At 35.7% G+C, this 19,357-nt stretch overlaps 1 protein-coding gene and 1 long non-coding RNA gene across 10 annotated transcripts; both read left to right on the forward strand.

Annotated features, from left to right (window-relative positions):
* The first annotated feature begins 7,564 nt into the window (after window positions 1-7,564).
* On the forward strand, window positions 7,565-13,574 carry LOC112289320 (polygalacturonate 4-alpha-galacturonosyltransferase). 9 transcript variants are annotated; one of them, XM_090254557.1, is made up of 12 exons: window positions 7,565-7,656; window positions 8,237-8,392; window positions 8,539-8,600; window positions 9,045-9,428; window positions 9,991-10,019; window positions 10,137-10,202; window positions 10,349-10,483; window positions 10,733-10,805; window positions 11,110-11,341; window positions 11,494-11,851; window positions 12,030-12,617; window positions 12,770-13,574. In XM_090254557.1, the coding sequence occupies exons 4-12, from the start codon at window positions 9,278-9,280 to the stop codon at window positions 13,043-13,045; spliced, it is 1,908 nt and encodes a 635-aa protein (XP_090110683.1). In that variant the 5' UTR covers window positions 7,565-7,656; window positions 8,237-8,392; window positions 8,539-8,600; window positions 9,045-9,277; the 3' UTR covers window positions 13,046-13,574. The 9 variants fall into 9 exon arrangements, 7 of the variants coding, with proteins under 7 accessions (XP_090110683.1, XP_090110684.1, XP_090110681.1 ...); XM_090254555.1 differs by having other exon boundaries at window positions 7,571-7,715; XM_090254556.1 differs by lacking the exon at window positions 7,565-7,656 and adding an exon at window positions 7,740-7,961.
* Window positions 13,575-14,870: 1,296 nt separating this feature from the next.
* LOC112289951 (uncharacterized) lies at window positions 14,871-16,281 on the forward strand. The gene is made up of 2 exons (XR_002972020.3): window positions 14,871-15,487; window positions 15,659-16,281. It is a non-coding gene; the product is annotated as an uncharacterized LOC112289951 (long non-coding RNA).
* The last annotated feature ends 3,076 nt before the right edge of the window (window positions 16,282-19,357 follow it).

Genomic DNA, 19,357 nt, shown 5'->3' on the forward strand with positions numbered 1-19,357 from the left:
CCTCATATTCCTCGTGGTTCTCAATTTCAATACTAGATGGGAGACATTGCATTCTTTTAGAAAAAAACGACTCTCGAAAAGGCTCCAACAAAGAAACATGAAAGATTGGGTATACCTTCATAGCAGCTGGTAACCTTAGACGATATGCCTTTGGATTGATTTTCTTCTAGATGACAAGTGGTACCAATCTTCGGTAGTCCAACTTATCACATGGCCACTTGGTTTTTATATTCTATCGAAGCACCCATACTTTATTTCCAAATTTGAAAGTAGGTGCCTGATTCTGAAATTTATCTGTGCATGCCTTGTAAGCTTCTTGGGCGATTTGTAATTGAAGCTTTAACGTAGTTTGAAGCTGCGATAGTTGTTTCATAAATCCTTCAACTCCCAGGTTGTTATTGGTTGACGAACTCAACAAATCAAGCTTCGGATGATATCCATAGTTGGAAAAGAATGGTGTTTGTTGAGTCGACGCAAGAAAGGTGTTGTTATATGTAAACTTGGCTAACGATAGATATGGAGTCCAATCATCTTGTTGATAGTTGATGCTGCATCGTAAATACTTCTCCAAAGTTTGATTCACTCGTTTTGTTTGGCCGTCAATTTGAGGATGGAAAGCCGAAGAAAGCTTGATATCCACCTTCAATAACTCAAAGAGAGATCTCCAGAACTTTGATACAAAGTGGGTTCCTCGATCCGACACAATATCATCTCGTAAACCATGATATCGATACACACTATCAATAAAGAGTCTTACTGTGTCTTTGCTTGATGATGTTTTTTTGCAAGGGATAAAGTGTGCCATCTTTCTAAGTCAATCTACCACAACAAAGATGCTATCAAATGAATTCGATGGCCGTAAGTCTGTAATGAAGTCCATGGAAACTAAAGACTATGGCCAACATAGAATAGACAATGGCTGAAGAAGACCATATGGACAATGTCGAGGATTCTTGGATCTTGAACAAATGTCACAGGAGAGGAAAAAATCCTTGACATCCTTCCACATTTGAGGCCACCAAAAATCTCGAGAAATAAGTTCTAAGGTCTTATTGAATCCAAAATATTTTGGAGCTAGAAATTCGTGTCGAGATTGGAGAACTCAGAGTCGTGTAGGTCCCTTTGGAATACACAACCTCTCTTCAAAGTATAAAAGATCTCCTTCCACCTTGAACTTATCATTATTGATACGTTACGTGATATCGAGGGCTAGAGAATCTCCAATAATTGCAATACGTACTTGGTTGAGCAAGTCAACATAAATTGGCACTATAGTAGAGCAAAGCGTGAATTGTTTTGACTTCAACAATGTTGTACATTATTCACCAAACGCTGCTTCTATAGCCTTTGGCGCTAGATACGATCCCTTGAATAATGCATCGCATAGTCTTTGTTGCTTCTCAGGCCGATAAGTAATAACAAAGTCAAATCTGGATTGCAACATATTCTATTGAGTTTGACGATGATCTAGAACCTGAGTTGACATGAAGTACTCTAAATTCTTATGATCCATGTATACGGTCATCGAATACATAACTCCTTTGAGAAAGTGATACCACTTTTGGAAAGAATCTACTATCGCAAGAAGTTCTTTATTGTGGATCTCATAGTTGATCTCGACAGCAAGAAACTTACAAAAGTAGAACGTAATTGGATGAAGCTCCTCGTTTGTGCCTATCTGCGAAAGTACAACTCCCATAGCAAAATCTGAAGCATCGTTCTCTAAATAGAAGGCCTTTGCAAAGTTCGGATGTACCAAGATTGGAGCCATAGTAAATGTCGTCTTAAGATCTTGAAATAATTTTTTCGCTAGAGGTCGTCATTCGAGCTTGTCTTTACATGTCAACCAAGTGAGCGGAGTAGCAACTTGAGAATAATTCTTGATGAAGATTTGATAGAAGTTAGCAAAGCCAAGAAAGTATTGTACATCTCTAATCATCTTTGGAACTTCCCATGATACGATTGCTTCTACCTTCTTAGGATCCATCTTCAAGCCTTCCGTAGTTACAATAAATTCCAAAAATTCTATCTCAGTTTTGTTAAACAAATACTTTTCTAACTTGGCATAAAGTCCTTGCTCAAGGAGTTTTTCAACGACTACAAGAACATGTTTCTCATGCTCTTTTATATTTTTAGAAAATATCAAAATATCATCTAGATGAATGACAACAAAATCGTCAAGGTACTCTCGAAAGATGTCATTTATCATGTGTTGAAAGACAGCCAAAGTATTGATAAGACCGAAAGGCATGACATTATATTCAAAATGGTCATACCTTGTATAGAAAGTTGTCTTCCATTTGTCTCCTTCCTTGATTCATGCAAGCTTGTAAGCTCCCTTTAGATCAATCTTTATAAAGATCCTTGCACGCCCAAGTTACTCTAAAAGACTTGATATCAAGGATAATAAATAATGATTCTTCTTTGTCAACTTGTTAAGACCTCAATAATCCACGCACATCCGCAACGAGCCATCTTTCTTCTTTACAAATAAGATTGGTACCTCAGTTGGCGACTTCGAATGACGAATAAAGTTCTTAGCTAGATTCTTGTGAATGTACTTCTGCAACTGTGTTAACTCCATCTGCGACAAATTATAGATTGAGCCAAAAAATGGTTGTGTTCCTTCCTGCAAGTCTATGGCACAATCGTATGGTCAATGCTCCGATAGCATGTCAGCATTCTTCTTTTGAAATACGTCTTCAAAATCTTTATATTGCTCCGATATATTTGTTGTCGAAATCTTCTCTCCACTAGTTAGAGTCGCATAAATGACAAACAATGGGCCTTCCTTGGACAATGTTACAAATGCTCTTGCTCCAATAAATAAGGGTTTTTTGATTCGAAATCTTCTAACATACTTACTTTCGAAATGTTCTATAGGAAATGTCATTCTTCGTAATCTCCAATCTATGGATGAATTATGCATTTCTAACCAAGAAAGACCAAGAATAACAAAGTTTGACGTGATTCTAATAATATTAAAAATAGTATAACTACTATGGTCTTTAAATGTCACCTCTATAAGTTCTGATTCATGGATGACACTATTAGACAATAAAGGTTGTCTATCTATTACTTCTACGTGAACAGGTTTAAGTTTTCATACTAGAAGAATCTCTTGATGCTAACTAAATTTTTCGTCTAAAAAGTAAGCAGATGCTCCAGAATCTAATAATACTAAGGTTTTTAGTTTTTGAAGGCCAAAAAATAGAGGAATGATAAAGCAATGGACAAGCTAAGCAGAAAGAGAGGAACCTGATTGTTATTATGGTATTAAATTGTCCAGTTGCATGGTCCTTATTGTGGTTGGGCATCTTCGTTTTCCTGAATAAATATGCCTTTGGTCTTGACAATGCGTCGATTTTGCTTCTTGGGGCAGTTTTTAGCTTTGTGGCCTTCTTCATCACAATACAAGCATAGTCCTTCCTCCATTTGTCACTTTTTTCTTTTAAAGTTAGGAATTTGAGACGTACCGCATCAATTTGCATATCTTCTACCTTTGAATAAAATTCAGGCTGTTTGCTAACATAATTGGAGCGTGGTAAGCCGTATGTTGTCTTGAGCATTGGCCTTGGCGACGTTGGAAAAGGTGGTTATCACACTTTATAGCTTGGCTAATGGTTTTGTTGAGCATCTGTGGATTGGAAAGAGATAATAACAAATCCTTCACGTCGTCCTTCAAGCTCTAATAAAATTGACTCATCAATGTTTCTTCGTCCGAGTTAATGTGGCATGCTAATTGTTTGAAATCTGATGCGTAGATTGATGCAAAGCATGCCCTTTATCATAGCGACCGGATCTTTGTTGTAGTCCATTGCGTCTTATCATGTTTGCCAAATGCTTTCGCAAACGCTTCCAAAAAAGTTTCAAAGTTGTTCAAAATTGACGATCTTTTCTCAAACAAAGGAGCAAATCATGATAGAGCTTATTCCATGAGCAAAGTTTCAACCAATCCAAGACTCGACTCTTCCATCGGATAGCATTCGGGCTATAAAGCTGTTATCAATCTAATTTGATTGACAAAACCTCAAAACTTGGAACGCATACCATCGAACTTGTGTGGAAGGCTAATTCAGGGCTCTTTTCATTGTAAGACCAACAGTCCTTGTTGAACTAGAGGCAAAGCTACTTCTCTTGGTGCTGAAGCTTGAGGTTTGTAAATCCTCGATTGAGCCATCTCGGATGCTCCATCATTATGAAGTCTTCCAATGATTCCTTCAATCTCTACAGTTCTCTGTAATAACATAGCAAGAGCATTCATAATGGCATCCAACTTGAACTCCAAACTTTCAGCCATACTAATATCTTGACCTCCGGCCATTCTAAGAGAAGGAAAGAAATGACTCTATAAGAAGGCAGTATTGGTTTAGAGGAGGATACTTCGCAATCACTAAAACGCCTTAAAACCTTCAAGAAGAGGGATAATCCACTCTCTCTAAGAAAAATAAGACTCTAATATTATAATAGAAGAAATAACAATTTTAGAGGAGGGTAATCCGCAACCTCTAAAATGCCAGCACCTTCAAGCAGAGGGATAATCCATACTCTAATAAGAAGGAACTAGCTCTGATATAAAAGATGAGTGTAGTCTCGACAAACTGTCATGAATTTAGAATACTGATTGGAAATCTAAACAAGAAGTTCAAGAAGAATCGACAAGAACTAGATTAATCAAATGAGTACAAGAACAACACTAAAGAGGTGAGCTAGAGCTCCAAGAGGTATATTGTCAAGATTGAGGATCCCCTCAGTCTCGGCTCCTATATATACTATAAGCTAGGAAGCTTCTCAAGTAGCTTCCACAAACTAGGAAGCTTCTCAAGCAGCTTCTACAAGTTAGGAAGCTTTTCAAGCAGCTTCTACAAATTAGGAAGCTTTTCAAGCAGCTTCTACAAATTAGGAAGCTTTTCAAGCAGCTTCCACGAGCTTGAAAACTTCTCAAGCAGCTTCCACAAGCTTGAAAACTTCTCAAGTAGCTTCTACAAGCTTGAAAACTTCTCAAGTAGCTTCTACAAACTACAAAGCTTCTCTAGAATCTTCTAGAATCTTCTACAACTTCCTAGTGTATGTCCTTAATACAAATATCATTTCAATTGCCTGTTGGTTGCAATTATTTTATTCAATTAGATTTTATCTAATCTTATGATTTGATTTATTAAATACTAATAATAATTATTATATTAAAAAAGAAATAATCACCATTACTTCTTATTATAATAATAATGATTAAGAATATAAAAATAAAAAAGATATTGGATAATAAGCTACATTAAAATAATTTGGAAGGTTTTATACATTGAAATAGACATAATATTAGTATATTTATATAAGAATCTTTTTGAAAGCTTTAGAGATGCTAATTTGACTTTATAAGTGTTTGTAGGTAATTAAAAGGTTAAAAACTTGGGTAACAAGTTGGCCAAGTATTGCATATGTTGATCACATATCACATATATTAGCTACTTGTGGGACAAGTATTGCATATGTTTCTCATATGTTAGACTCTTATTTTATAAATTAGACACATATCCTATAAGTTGGATACATATAGGATGATATATGGAACATTACAATTTCAAAATTATAATTATATTTGAATAAATATTTACTATTTACTAATAAAACAAAAAAATATTTACTCTTTAGTTATTTTGTGATTCATGTCCTTGACATTAATATAGACATGATTACTTATAACTCTTGATTGAATACAACATATTTAGTATTACAACTCTTGTAAAGATTGTTAATATTTAGTAATATTATTGGAGGTAATTACTACACTTGATGGTATTTAAATGTCTATTTTTAAGGTAATTACTAAGATCTTAATAGCTATTAGAAAATTTGTTTTGTTTTGTTTTGTTTTGTTTTTTTTTTTTTTTTCATACAAACTATTACTAGAAGTTCAAAAGGCCTATCATCTATCTTTATGAAAAATATAATAAAATGTATTTTATATATAATTAAAAATATAAATAATTATTTTTTTATTTGGAAATTTTAAAAAATATTATTTATAAAATCCTAAAAACAATTTGAATCATTTATAAAATCCAAATAATATGCAATTGTATTTAAAATATTTGTTTCTAGTTACAACAAAATATTTATTTAATCTTCTTGTTTGATATGTATTTGATTCTAAGCTCTCTATAGATATATTTTAGATTGAACTTATTGATTTAAATATTTCAAAAATTAGAGATAAAATATATATATATATATATATATATATATATTAAAGTCAATCAGATTTTATATATCTCATATTAAATCATATTTATTTTTACAAAAAAGACTAGAATATCTACAAGAAAATTTGAAAATTAATTTTTTATAGAATAGGATATTTTTATTAATATAATATTGAAATGAAGCTTATTTAATTTTTTATAGGATGTATATTTATTCATATGGTAGCTAAGTTTTTTTTTAGGATCAATTATGCAATTATAGAGGTATATTTGAATTTGAATATTTAAGTTTTACTCCTTAAATGCATATTAATACCTCTTATTTTACATTAGCATACCATTAAAATCTTTATTTGAATAAAAATCAGATTTTTCACAAATCAATATTATTATATTTTGGTTATAAAATACTATTGCTTAAATACATACTAATTTAATTTTTATCAAACTCAAATATAATCATTTTTTAGAATTTTTACTTAGAGTAATTTAATTTAATTTAAAACCATGACTTGTTCAATATATCTCAAGATTATTATTTTTGGATTAAAATAAACTTAAAATTATAAGATTAAATAAATAATCAATAGTTCAATATAAAACCATGTTTTTATAACCACATACAAATGTTTCTATTAAAAAGATTTTATAAATGACTTTGCCAATGCTAAGAGAGTTGAATTGTATAGAAAAGATCATACAATTTTTTTGTATTTGTAGAAATTGTATCAATGTACAAATTACTTGGTTATGTTTTTAATTGAATTTACACTTATTTCTTTTAAAGTTACTACTTATGATACATACAAGTAGTTATAGATCATACAATAGATATACATATATATATATATATATATAGTAAGTTTATGAATTTTATACATCTATCAAATAAAATAAAATACTTTTATTTTTATCTTTTTATAAAAATATTAAATCCTTCATGTATTGAATTTCATAATTATCTAATCTATATATATATTTTTTCTTAATGAACAATCATCGTTCACATTATTTGCAATCTATCTTCTATATTTTTTGATTTAATTTTTTAAATATTATTAATAATTATATTTTAAAAAATAAAAGATGTATATATATATATATATATGTATAATTGAAATTATTATTTTTTAAAAATTAAAAATTAAAAATTAAATAATCTTAAATTAAGATTAAAATACTAAAAAGACAATAGCAATAATAAGTTTTATTTTATTTTATTATTATCTTGCCTTAACATACACTTTTTTTTTTTAAAGTCCAATAATAGGAGTTTTTTAAATTATGAAGCTTGTAAACTAAATGTTTTTGTCCAACACAATGATTGATGCTGGTGCTGGTGCCTTAAGAGGAGGGGATGTGGGAGAGGGGAAGGGAAGGGGAGGTGGGGTTGTTCCGTTCCTGGTGCAGGGATCTCTCTCTCTCCCTCGGCCTCTCTCTCGCTTCTCTTCGCTCGGTCGGTTCTCGGCCCTGCTTTCTCGCTCTCTCGCTCTATGTTTCTGTTGCCATTGACAGGTTGATACTGCGATCGTTCGTTCTCTCGCTTTAGCTCAAAGTCTGTCTGTCTGTCTGTTTTCATGCCATCTTCTGCCCTTTGGATGCGAACTTCACCTCGTTTCTAGGCTGGTGTGGTGAATGTTCCACTGTGTGTGAGTGTGTGTGTGTATGTGAGTGACTGGGTGCTCTTGGGGTGGTATTGTTGAAGCTTTCGCCTTACCCCGTGCAGGGTTCGGCTGCTGTGCGGAAACTGAGCTGTAGGTGGTGAGTTGGTTAGTTTCCAGGAGGCATTACTTAGCGGCGTCGCTGGCTCGTCTTAGGTTTGCTGGTTTTGGTGTGCATGGTTTGTTGTTTGTTAGTTTCTTCGCATGTATTTGTATGTGTTTGTGTTTGTATGGTTGAGGGCGCGTCTAGTCTGCGTAACTGCTGTGGTGATCCAGAATGAGGAAGAGTAGACGTCGGGTTATTCAGCTCAAGTTTTCGCTGAATGCTCCTTGTTGGTACTTCACGGTGGTTTCATGACTCGGTTGCTTCTGCAGGAACGTGAGGTCGATTGGATATTATGGTTTTTTTCGTTTCGCGTTCTCGCTGTCAGATCGTGTCAGTAATAATGTCAGACATACAGTGGCGCTGAAGCTCGTGGAGTTTGATTTCTGGTCTGCAAGAACACGTCATTGTGGTGATGCAGACTTGAGGTCTGTATCCTCTCATGAAATGCAATCCCTCGTGGCATTTCCTGTATCATGAATGCTCCAATCCTGAGATTCTCCTTGTCTCAGTCACCCTGGAGTGGTCTGTGCTGATGCCTCTTCTGTGAACACAATTTTTTTGTTTGTGCCAGGCAGATTATGAAAGTCTGGGTGGTCTAGCCCCATCATAGACTTACTCATCTACACCTCTAGCGTAACTTTCTCCTCCCTAAATTTCAGAGTAGAATTTTGACGCGTTTGACACACGTTGATGTACTTGATCTAAATTTGATACCCTGAATCGCCACATTAGTGCACATAGTTGTGTCTCATTGAGTTTTTTCTTCGATTTCGTCACCACCGCGCTTCTTTCTTCCCCGTGTCGATTTGGCTGTATTTATGCAACATGATGTTGTTTGTGGAAGAGATCTTGTTGAAGCAATCGCACTAAGAATCTTTTTAAGTCTTCTTGTATAGTAAACTTGAAATTGTGCATTGTAATTGATCATGAAAGTCGAGTGATGCGATTTCTAGAACATATTGGCTTCAGAGTGGATTGCCCAAATTTAGCTGAAGATGGAAAGAATCTCGAGTGATTATTTGATGCGAAGATTTGTATTTCTGTTGCTCATCATCCCCTTAACCTTGTCCTCTGCAGGTGGATGTACTGGATGGAGTATGGTTTATTTCCAAATGTTGCTATCATCATACTGCAGCATTTTGCCTAATCCTTCACTTCAAATCCAAAGGACTCACCACGTAGAGATAGAATTTAAGGCTGATTGTATTTCATTGAGAGATCGTGGACCCCTAGCTTCGACTCCATTCGAAGCAAGTTGATTTCATGCGTACTCGATATCGACCGTCTTAGGGGCTGGAGAGTGTCTCTTCATGGCATTTAGGAAAAACCCTCCAAACCTACCCATAAGGAACAATGCCAGGAATGGTGGGTACCGCGCCTCTGTCATCGCTCTCTTATTACTATCTGTACTCGCCCCTCTTTTAATTCTGACGAACAGGACATCGAACTTTCTATCATCAGGTATCGCTCCAATCTTTGAGTGCCATAGTCTAATTTCTTAATGCCAGTGCGAGTCCCACTTTACGAACTATATTCTGTATTGTCTCTTAGGCGCATGTAGTTTTCTTCAGGTACTTTATCGCCGAATTTTGCATTCTGATTAGAAATCTTGGGTTGGGGAGAAATCTCAACTTAGATATCTCATTCTACGAGCCTTCTGGCCAAGAATAATAGCAGCAGTATCAGTAACGATTATTTGAACCACACGGGTTGGGCAAGGACGCATTCTTCAATTTTCAATTTCAGCAGCGAGTGTCTTAGACTGGTGTAAACAATCTTGGAAGCTGATTATCAATCTGGTTGTCTAATTCAAAAGAATTTACTCTACTATTTGTGTAAAAATTTTACAGATGATTTAGTGGTTTTCGCTTTATATAATCATGTGTACATTATTAAGGGTATGCAGAGGTCTTCTGTACTAGATATTGCCCGGGACTGTGGAAAGCTCTTTTAGATAATCTCCACTATCCTTCACTCTAAGTGATTTACATTGTCGTCGCTGTTGTGATGTTTCTGTGTTTAGGGCTAAGCAGTGACCAATCTTCTGTTTCGGTAGGCCCCCCGCTCTTCGCACCTTTCTGATAATTGGCACTAGTTTCTTGATTTTTTGTGTTTGTCACTTAATGATATTGCATGCATGTTCACTAAGTCATTCTATCCCTGTTGCAGTTAAGGATAGAGGAGATACGAAGGCGCAGTGCGTTGGAAGGCATAGAAGCTTTGTTTCCGAAAGAGGTACGTTGCTCTTTCTGCAATAAGGTGTTTCCGGAGATACCAGTGCTTTGTCCTTTAAATGGTATAATAGAACCTCAGTAATTTTGAAGCATTGAACTTTGGTGGAGGCACAATTAAAATGAGCTCTACTTTTGTTAAATCTTCAGGTGTTAGACATTGTAAATTCTAATTCTGAAGGCACTGGGCCTCTGAATCTGAACGTTTTTGGGCATAATTATTTGTCCTCATCTTGGGTCCAAGAAGAGGGCAGGCTTTCTACGTTGGAGTCCCAGTCGTATGAGGTAAGTTTAGGATGAATATGCCGTGCATTGGCAGGGTACTTCTTCGTTTGCAGACGCTGCATGCGCTTCAGAGCACCCACTTCAATTTCCGTGGATAAGATGAATATGATGGTGATCTTGTCTATGTTGAATTGGATCTATTGATGACTAACTGTAGTGTATTGTTTGAAGTCTTCTCACGAATCTGTGCAATAGTGAAGATTCAATATGTTTAAGTGGAACACTACGTATCTGCGTCATGTTCTTCAGGACGCCAAGATAGTCCCAGAGAGTGGTGTCAAGAATAAGCTGGAGAATGAAGGATGGAACCGTGAGAAAACAGGTATGTAAAGATGTCTCTAAGATAAGTATTCGAGACGAATGTTTGATCTTATTTCGAGAAGACCAAGAACGTAAAACATTCCTAGCCATCATTCACAGTGCAGAAGGCAACTTTTTAATTGTTCGTTTCGTATGAATCCGATTTCACTACCAAGTGATTCAATTTTTTATGCATATTTTGCTTCACCTGATTTAGTTCTGACACGCGTCTTTATTTTAAAATATAAATTTACTGCTGCTTTATGTGTTCCTAGTGAGTGGCATTTAGACAGAGAACGATGTTAAGTCTCAGCCGAATTCTACAGGCATATCAGAGGAGGTCGCTAAAAGCGCCAGCACATGGAAACGAGATGCTGACATTGAGAACTCTGATGCCCTGGTCCGGCTAATGCGGGATCAGTTGATCACGGCTCGGGTCTATGCCAATATTGCACAGAGCCAAGGTCATTATGACTTAGTTCATGATCTGAAGCTGCGAATAAAGGAACATTCCGGCACGGTGGGAGATGCTAATTTGGATGCTCAATTGCCATCGGGGTACAGGACTGACTTTTGCTTTCAGTCTTTCCGTCACTTTTACTCGAGTTTACGTCGAGATATGGAACACAATGTACATTTGACAACTGAACTATAAAGGTGTTGTACATTTACCGATTTTACAAAAGTTACTCATCCCTTCTTTGCTGCAGTGCTGAAGACAAAATGAAGCTAATGAGTGAGCTTTTGGTTGAGGCTCGTGAGAAGCACTATGATAATGCTCTAATGGTCAAGAAGTTGAGAGCAATGCTACAGTCCACTGAGGACAATGCCCGTATTCTGAAGAAACAGAGCACTTTCCTGAGTCAGCTGGCCGCAAAAACTGTACCTAAAGGGCTTCATTGCTTCTCAATGCGTCTTGCCGTCGAATACCATATGCTCCCGCCTGCCAAAAAGACATTCCAACGAACGGGTAGGCTTGAAGATCCTAATTTATATCATTTTGCCCTCTTTTCTGACAATATATTGGCAGTAGCTGTCGTGGTGAACTCAACGATTCAAAACGCCAAGGTATGGAGTCTATCAAGATCTATTCTTTTCTGATAGAGGCCTATGGCCTCAGATATTCTATGTTTTGTTTTAAAGCGACGCTCGTTAAGTATGCTGCTGAAATGACTTGGTATATATGATCGAGTTTTCCATGGATCTGTCATAGCAAACACCTATTTCAACTTTATCTTTCTTGCAGGAGCCAGAGAAACACGTTTTTCACATTGTTACCGACAAGCTAAATTTTGGTGCCATGATGATGTGGTTTTTAGCAAATCCTCCCGGGGCTGCTGTCATACAAGTGCAAAACGTAGATGACTTTAAATGGTTGAACGCATCCTACAGTCCTGTGTTGAAGCAACTAAAGTCCACATCCATGAAGGATTATTATTTTAAGGCTGACCAGACGAATCTCCTCGCAGCAGGTACATCAAATCTGAAATACAGGAATCCTAAGTACTTGTCTATGCTGAATCACCTGCGCTTTTATCTGCCAGAGGTGTTCCCCAAGCTTAACAAAATCCTGTTTCTTGATGACGATATTGTTGTGCAAAGGGATCTCACTCCACTCTGGCATACTGATCTAAACGGAAATGTCAACGGGGCTGTGGAAACTTGTGGCGCCAGCTTTCATCGGTTTGATAAATACTTAAATTTCTCTAATCCTCTAATTTCAACGAACTTTCATCCAAATGCGTGTGGATGGGCCTATGGGATGAATGTCTTCGACCTGAAGGAATGGAAGAAGCTAGATATCACTGGAATCTATCATAGGTGGCAAAGCCTGGTAAGAAAATTAACGCCTATGTACATTTAATATGAGCAATTACCCCTCCATATCGTTTCTATTAGGTAGAAGGTATTGAATCAATCAGATCTGGTCATATGTTAATATGATATCTGCTCATGAGCTTATCGGAACTATTTATGGATCTGCAGAATGAGCATCGATCACTCTGGAAGCTTGGGACACTACCACCGGGTCTCATCACGTTCTACAACTTGACACAACCTTTGGAGAAGTCGTGGCACGTTCTAGGACTGGGTTACAACCCTGCGGTTGAGGAGTCAGAAATTGAGGCTGCGGCAGTTATTCACTGGAACGGGAACATGAAACCATGGTTAGAGATTGGAATGGCAAAATACAAGCCGTACTGGACCAAATTCGTTAATTACAACCACCCTTACTTGCAGCAGTGCAACGTTATCAACTAGAGTCATTGCTTCGAGTGCCGTAAAAATGACTTGGAGGTAAGGTGCTGTTCTGTGAATTACATGGCTACTTCAAGGGCTACCCTTGTAGTCTCTTCATCAGTGCGTGCCTGGACTACAAGGACCAGCAACCCGCTTGCACATTGTTGCAATTACTCGTCCTGTTTCAAATAATTGTTCTCTTGCTTTTCGATATGGGGCCTCGCTGTATCGTACCATCAAATGAGTTAAAACGAACCACTTACTAGGTAAGTAACATGTCTATGGCAAGCTGTTGAGCTGGAAAGGTTTTTCAAGGCAGGTTCCAAATTCTTTTCTGACTGCTAGTTGAGGCTCCACTTTAGATAAGTCCCTCGTGTATTGTATCTAGTCAGTACTAGCATCGGGTTCAACAATTTGTATGTAACAACCTTTGGATTCTTCTTGTTCGGGAATGCATGACAAGACAAATACCATTTCAAAAATTGGTCTATCTATAGATTCATGTAGAAGAAAATTGAGACTAATAAAATTTATATTCAAAACCATGAAACGTCCAAGTTGGGTTTCACAAGGTTACAAGCAAGCCTAAAATGACTCTTTCTCTCTCAAATATGATATCTTTAACCATTACATTAAGCAGTACTTCAATGATGCAACCAAATAGGTTTCTTGTAAGTTGAGTGATTATGCCAAGTACTCTTGCATCAACTACATCTAAACATTCTTTTGGTTATTTTCATATCATCTATATTAATCCAAAGCTTTAATAGGTGGCTAGATGGACGTTGTATGTAGAGTTATAGGATTAAACCAACATCAATTTTATTGTTGTTTGGTTTTGTTCAATACTCCATAGATGGTATTGGGATAATGGCTACTCCATAAATTGCTCATTGGGCTTAAATAGTGTGAAAGTAAGCAATGTAGTAAGCAACTAATTATTGCATAAATAGCACAATACTAATTACATGTACACATGGAATTCCAAATAGTTGCCATTGATTACAAGTGCATGTGGCATTTTGTAAATCTAAAACATTAGATGATTGCTTTGATATACATTTGAAGATAGTATCAAATGAAGGAATGATGCAATAGCCATGTGCAAATTTCATTGACTATTCAATTTTTTGTTACACACTAGTTAATAATAGTCTTATAATTATATTGATAATAATATGTTGCTCATTGTACCATGCTACAAGCATCCAATAAATTATTTTTAATATTGAAATTAATAATATCTAACATGCTTCTAAGATCGAAGAGTTTAGAAATTGTGCAATATTCAAAGTCATGTGGCTAAATTGGTTTCCATCAAACTGTGATGATACTCAATATTATGGTCTAGTGTTCATTAAGTATTCTTTAACTTCTTTAAATACAATCCAAACTTCTCACAATTTCATGTTGAAATCAAGAATAGTTAGTGGCTATACTAGTGCCAAAAGATATTATACAAGCAATAGGTTTTTAAATTGCCATTGCAAGTTCTTAGCTAAATAGCACATACAAAATGTGCATTTCATGTTGAAAATACATAATTGACAACACTAATGAGACTTTTTTGTCAATTAGACAAAAATATGAACTTTGGAAGTTTATAGTTGCTTAGACAAAATGCAAAAATCATTGTCTTTAATTTCTATAAGAACTATAGCCAATTGTTGTCATTTTTAGCATTGACAATATTAAATCAAATAAAAAATAGTTATTCCTCAATATCAAATCTTGTAGCAATAAAGAATATTTTATAGAAATGAGGGTGATATCAATGCTAATGACAAGTCGAAAATGTTGCAAGCCTTGTAAACTTCTGTTGCAAGCCATGTAAAAATTGCTGGAAACCATGTTCGGAAGTGGGGGTAACCTAGCCATGGCACAACGATTTGCGTTTGAATCCGACCTTGCTACCATTCTCTTGGGTGCAGGAGCGTCAGTCAAGATTGTGACATTCAAAGGCATGGCCGATCACTCTTACGTGACAAAGAAGTTCTCTTCATCGATTTCTGGAAAGAGGGGTTGTGGATCATGTTAGTGTTCTGCAATCGGTGTACATTCCCCTCGAGGAAGATACTATAGCCGCGAAGATTGCCTTTCGATGTTATAGAGCATCTCTTAGGCCGAATGGTAATGCAATTTCGTATGCCAATGCCGCCTTTTACGCCCATGTCTCAAATAACTAGGAGCGAGGAACCACTGTGCTCAAGAGTGTTTGGTTGGCGTTTGGTGCCTTTGGAACGAAGCATGCAATTTGGGCTTTGCAAGTAGAGACGCTATTGGGCAGCACAACCCTTATCCTTGCAAGGGTAAAAAAATCTGTGGATCTTCTAAAAACGGAATTGGTACCGGTCGAAGGAATTGAAAAGAAAGAGTATTGCGTCAAGCCTTACGGTGGGATTTTTGTTCGAGTTTCTGAATTCTCTTCTATCTAGCGAAACAACCCTGACTCCTACACCTCTCGTAAGTACCCGTGTCGAGTTGAATTTGGAGGCTATGTCGTGGTTTCAGGTTGTCCATATGTCTTTGCTAGTTGCTGCCAGCTTCATCGTAAGACATGGTTGTTGTTCGTAGTTTTCTCATGTTGGTAAGCAGCGTGTGCGGTTGACGGACAATCAATACTGTATTTCGCAGTCCAGATTAAAGTTACATCGACTTCTTCAAACATCTGGTAGGTTTAGGGAACCATAACCAAAATTTCAAAGGGGACGCTCTCAAATGTCAAATGCATCGACATTCTACACACAGCGGTGACTAAACAATGCGCAAGCTCTCGGGATCGTCGTGGTGTCCCAGACCATGGCCGGCTATTCGTTAAGGAGAGTCCCATGAGAACAACGGATAATAGAAGGTCCCAATCCCAACAATTCAACCACAACTTGCAACAAGCGTCAAGATATGAATTGAAAGATGTCCTAGCGACAGCACACTTTCATTCCAGTGCACCACTAGCACTGTGGAGCATCATGATGCACTGTGAACGGTGACATGTTACCACCCAGTATGCTTAGACTAAAGGGTCGATTCGGTGAAAAGGCGAATTTAGACCAAAGTGTTCCACTGCAAGGCGGCGATAAACACAGCAACAATATCGTGCCAAAGTGTGCGAGGCATGCGCTTCGATCCAGTTCGAACTAAAAATAGGATTTGTTTTATAGCATATAAAGGTCAGCGGTAGATTTGTTATTACCAAGAATACAGGGGTATTCTTGATATTTCAGGAAATTGCAGAGAATTCTCTCTTATTTTTAACAAATTCAGGTAACATATACAAAAAAAATTGTAAATTTATTGCTTGCAATAAAGCTTTATATTCTACTTAGTTTTTTTAATTAAATTTTATATTTTCTTTATTGTTAAAACATGGAAATTTGTCAATTAAAAAATAAAAATTATTCCATATCTTTTTTAATTTTTTTAAATTAATATTTTATACTTTTAAATGAAATTATATTAATTTTTTATTTAAAATTTTAAGATAAATATACTTTTATAAAATATTAAATGAATAAAATAAAAGAAAAGAAAATAAATATTTTTTCTTCCATTCTTTTCTTTTCAACTTATATTTTCAAATAATTTTTTTAAAGCTTTGATATATATATATATATATATATATATATATATATATCTCCATTGTAAATATAAAAAACTAAGACAACAATTTGATGGTTGCCTAATGGATTGGTCTAAGCTTTGACTTACAATATTCACCGTATATGCAAGATCCATCTTTGTGCCAACCATTGCATACATAAGTAAGCTTACTATTGCCTTGTATGCAATGTCTTGCATTTCATCTTAAACTTCAGCAAATTCCTAATTTGTGAGCTTCATCAACTTTAAATTGGCATCTATAAGTGTTTTAATGGACTTGTACTCCTCTATATTAAATCATTTCAATACTTCTTTAATGTATTTGCTTTGGCTCATTGTAATGGTCTTGCTACCATAATCTCTTACAAATTCCACTCTTAAATAGTAGTGGAGCTCTCTCAAATTACTCATCTCATACTTTTTCTCTAACTTTGCCTTCAACAAATCCATCTTCTTTATGGTGTTACTTAATGTCATTAAATCATTAATATAAGAGATAACAATGAATATGAATTCATTTGATTATATTATATATAAGGAATCATCAACCTCACTTCTTACAAATCTTTCACAAAAAATGTATCAATACATTGATACCATGCCTTTCGTAATTGTTTAGTCCATATAAAGATTTCTTCAATTTATAAACAAGGTTTTCTTTGCCTTCTTTTACAAATCCTTGCGGTTGATTTATATAGATGTTTTTTTCAACTTTTCATTCAAGAAAGGCATCTTTACATCCATTTGATGCATCTCAAAGTCCATTGCTACTCCAATTGCTACAATGATTCTAATGGTAAAGAATTTGGCCACAGAAGAAAATGCCTCATTGAAATCAACCTCTACCATCTTCATCATCTTTATATTCTTTTTTCTTTAGAAGAATTAAAGATATATCTACAAATACTTTATTACTGCCATTTAGATATATCTTCAAGTACTCAGAAGCATTTTTATGCTCCAAATATTCAACATCATAATTTTTAATGATCTTCTTGATTTCTAAACATATTAGCCTAAATGCCTTGATATCTTCACAATATCCAATAAATATACATTGTATATCTTTTGCATCAAATTAAGACCTCATACTATTTAGTATTTTTGCATAAGCAATGCATCTAAAAGTCTTCATGTCCAAAATACAAGGTTTCCTCTCACTCTATACTTCTATTAGAGTTATTGATGTGAGTGCATTTGTGTCAAGGACAGGAACTTGATGAAAAAACAATCCGGACAAGTGAGCCTTCATTCAAAGAAAGGTAACAAAATATAAATAAATAAGTATGTATATTGAAAGAGAAACTAGAATGGCTATTGCCAAAAGATAAGAAAACTAGAGACCCTTGAAACTAAACTAGAAGCAAGAAAGGAGTTGACAAGAGTGAAGAAGGCTTCACTCTTGTCTCTATATATACTATCTAACTAGAGGCTACGTGGCGACGTTCTATAGGACCTCCAATATGTGTTGACTTTGTAGGACACATGCCTTGACTTACAAGGCAAGTTTTTTTACGTGTGGGCCACATAGTTAGCTTGATCTTCAAGCTAACAACATGTGTGGCACATGGCCAACTTTTTGACCATGTTTATAATCCAAAAAATCAATTAAAGACACCTATGAAGTCAAAGCAGCATCTATAAAGCTTCTAGGAAGCTTCCATATTAAATACTATAGAATTAACTTACTTTTAGTTACTTTTACTTACTTCTACCTATTTGTATATGTAATTACTAGCTTACATGAGTATATCCGTGACATTATCCCTCCTTCTAGAGACGATATCCACGAGGAGCGATCATCATATGTTGAAGAAATCTATAATGCGACAAATTGTATTCGCCACATACTCTGATCTTTGTTTTCTTCGAAGATGATTGATAGGGCCTCTCAACCATCGATAGTGTCCCATACCAGGGCGGGAAGACCACGCAGTTATTTGATCATTGTTGAGGCCTTCATAACTTCCTTCGAATAGAACATTTGGAATACCATCAGGAGTTGTTCCTACCTCTAGCAAAATCACCAAACATCGGAAGTCCCTTCCCAAATCGTGATACCAAACACGTTGTATCTTGCCATCTATTCGAGGAAGAACATGTCGTTCTTAAAGATCTTCATCTTAATTGTGTCGTCTTGAAAGTTGTGACAATCGTAATGTCTCGTCCAATAGGTCAGCAACTGAAGGCTCTTGAGTCGAATCCGCTGGTTGTTAGTTCTCCATCTTTTGAGTGTCACAACTATAAAGAAGCTACAAACAAGGATTAAAAGTAGAATGTTATATTACCTAGATGTTCTTTCTTTTATAAAGAAGGTTTACATCTTGATTTTGATGGATGTCGTCGATAAAAAGCCTCCACCGCCTTTGCTGTATTTGTAAGATTCTTTATTGGCTCCCATGTGCATTCACTATTATCATATCCACGTCAATGGATAAGATATTCTAATTTATTTCGGCGCCCCCTTGAATCTAAGACTTCTTCTACTTCAAACTCTTTATTATTGTTCCCTTCTATAGGAGGAGGTGGAGCTTGTCATCTTCTTGATAGGTCCACTGTCTTGTATGGTTCAAGAAGAGATACGTGGAATACTCGATGGATTTTCATTGACTCTGGTAGATGTAAACGATATGCAACTGGATTGATTTATGCAGAAATAGAAAATAGTCCAAGCCTTCGATAGTCCAACTTGTCACAAGGACGAGCGATCTTGATATTGCGACAAAGTAGCCATAC

Source organism: Physcomitrium patens, chromosome 12, assembly GCF_059467195.1.
Source record: "Physcomitrium patens ecotype Gransden chromosome 12, ASM5946719v1, whole genome shotgun sequence".
Classification (NCBI taxonomy): Eukaryota; Viridiplantae; Streptophyta; class Bryopsida; order Funariales; family Funariaceae; genus Physcomitrium; species Physcomitrium patens.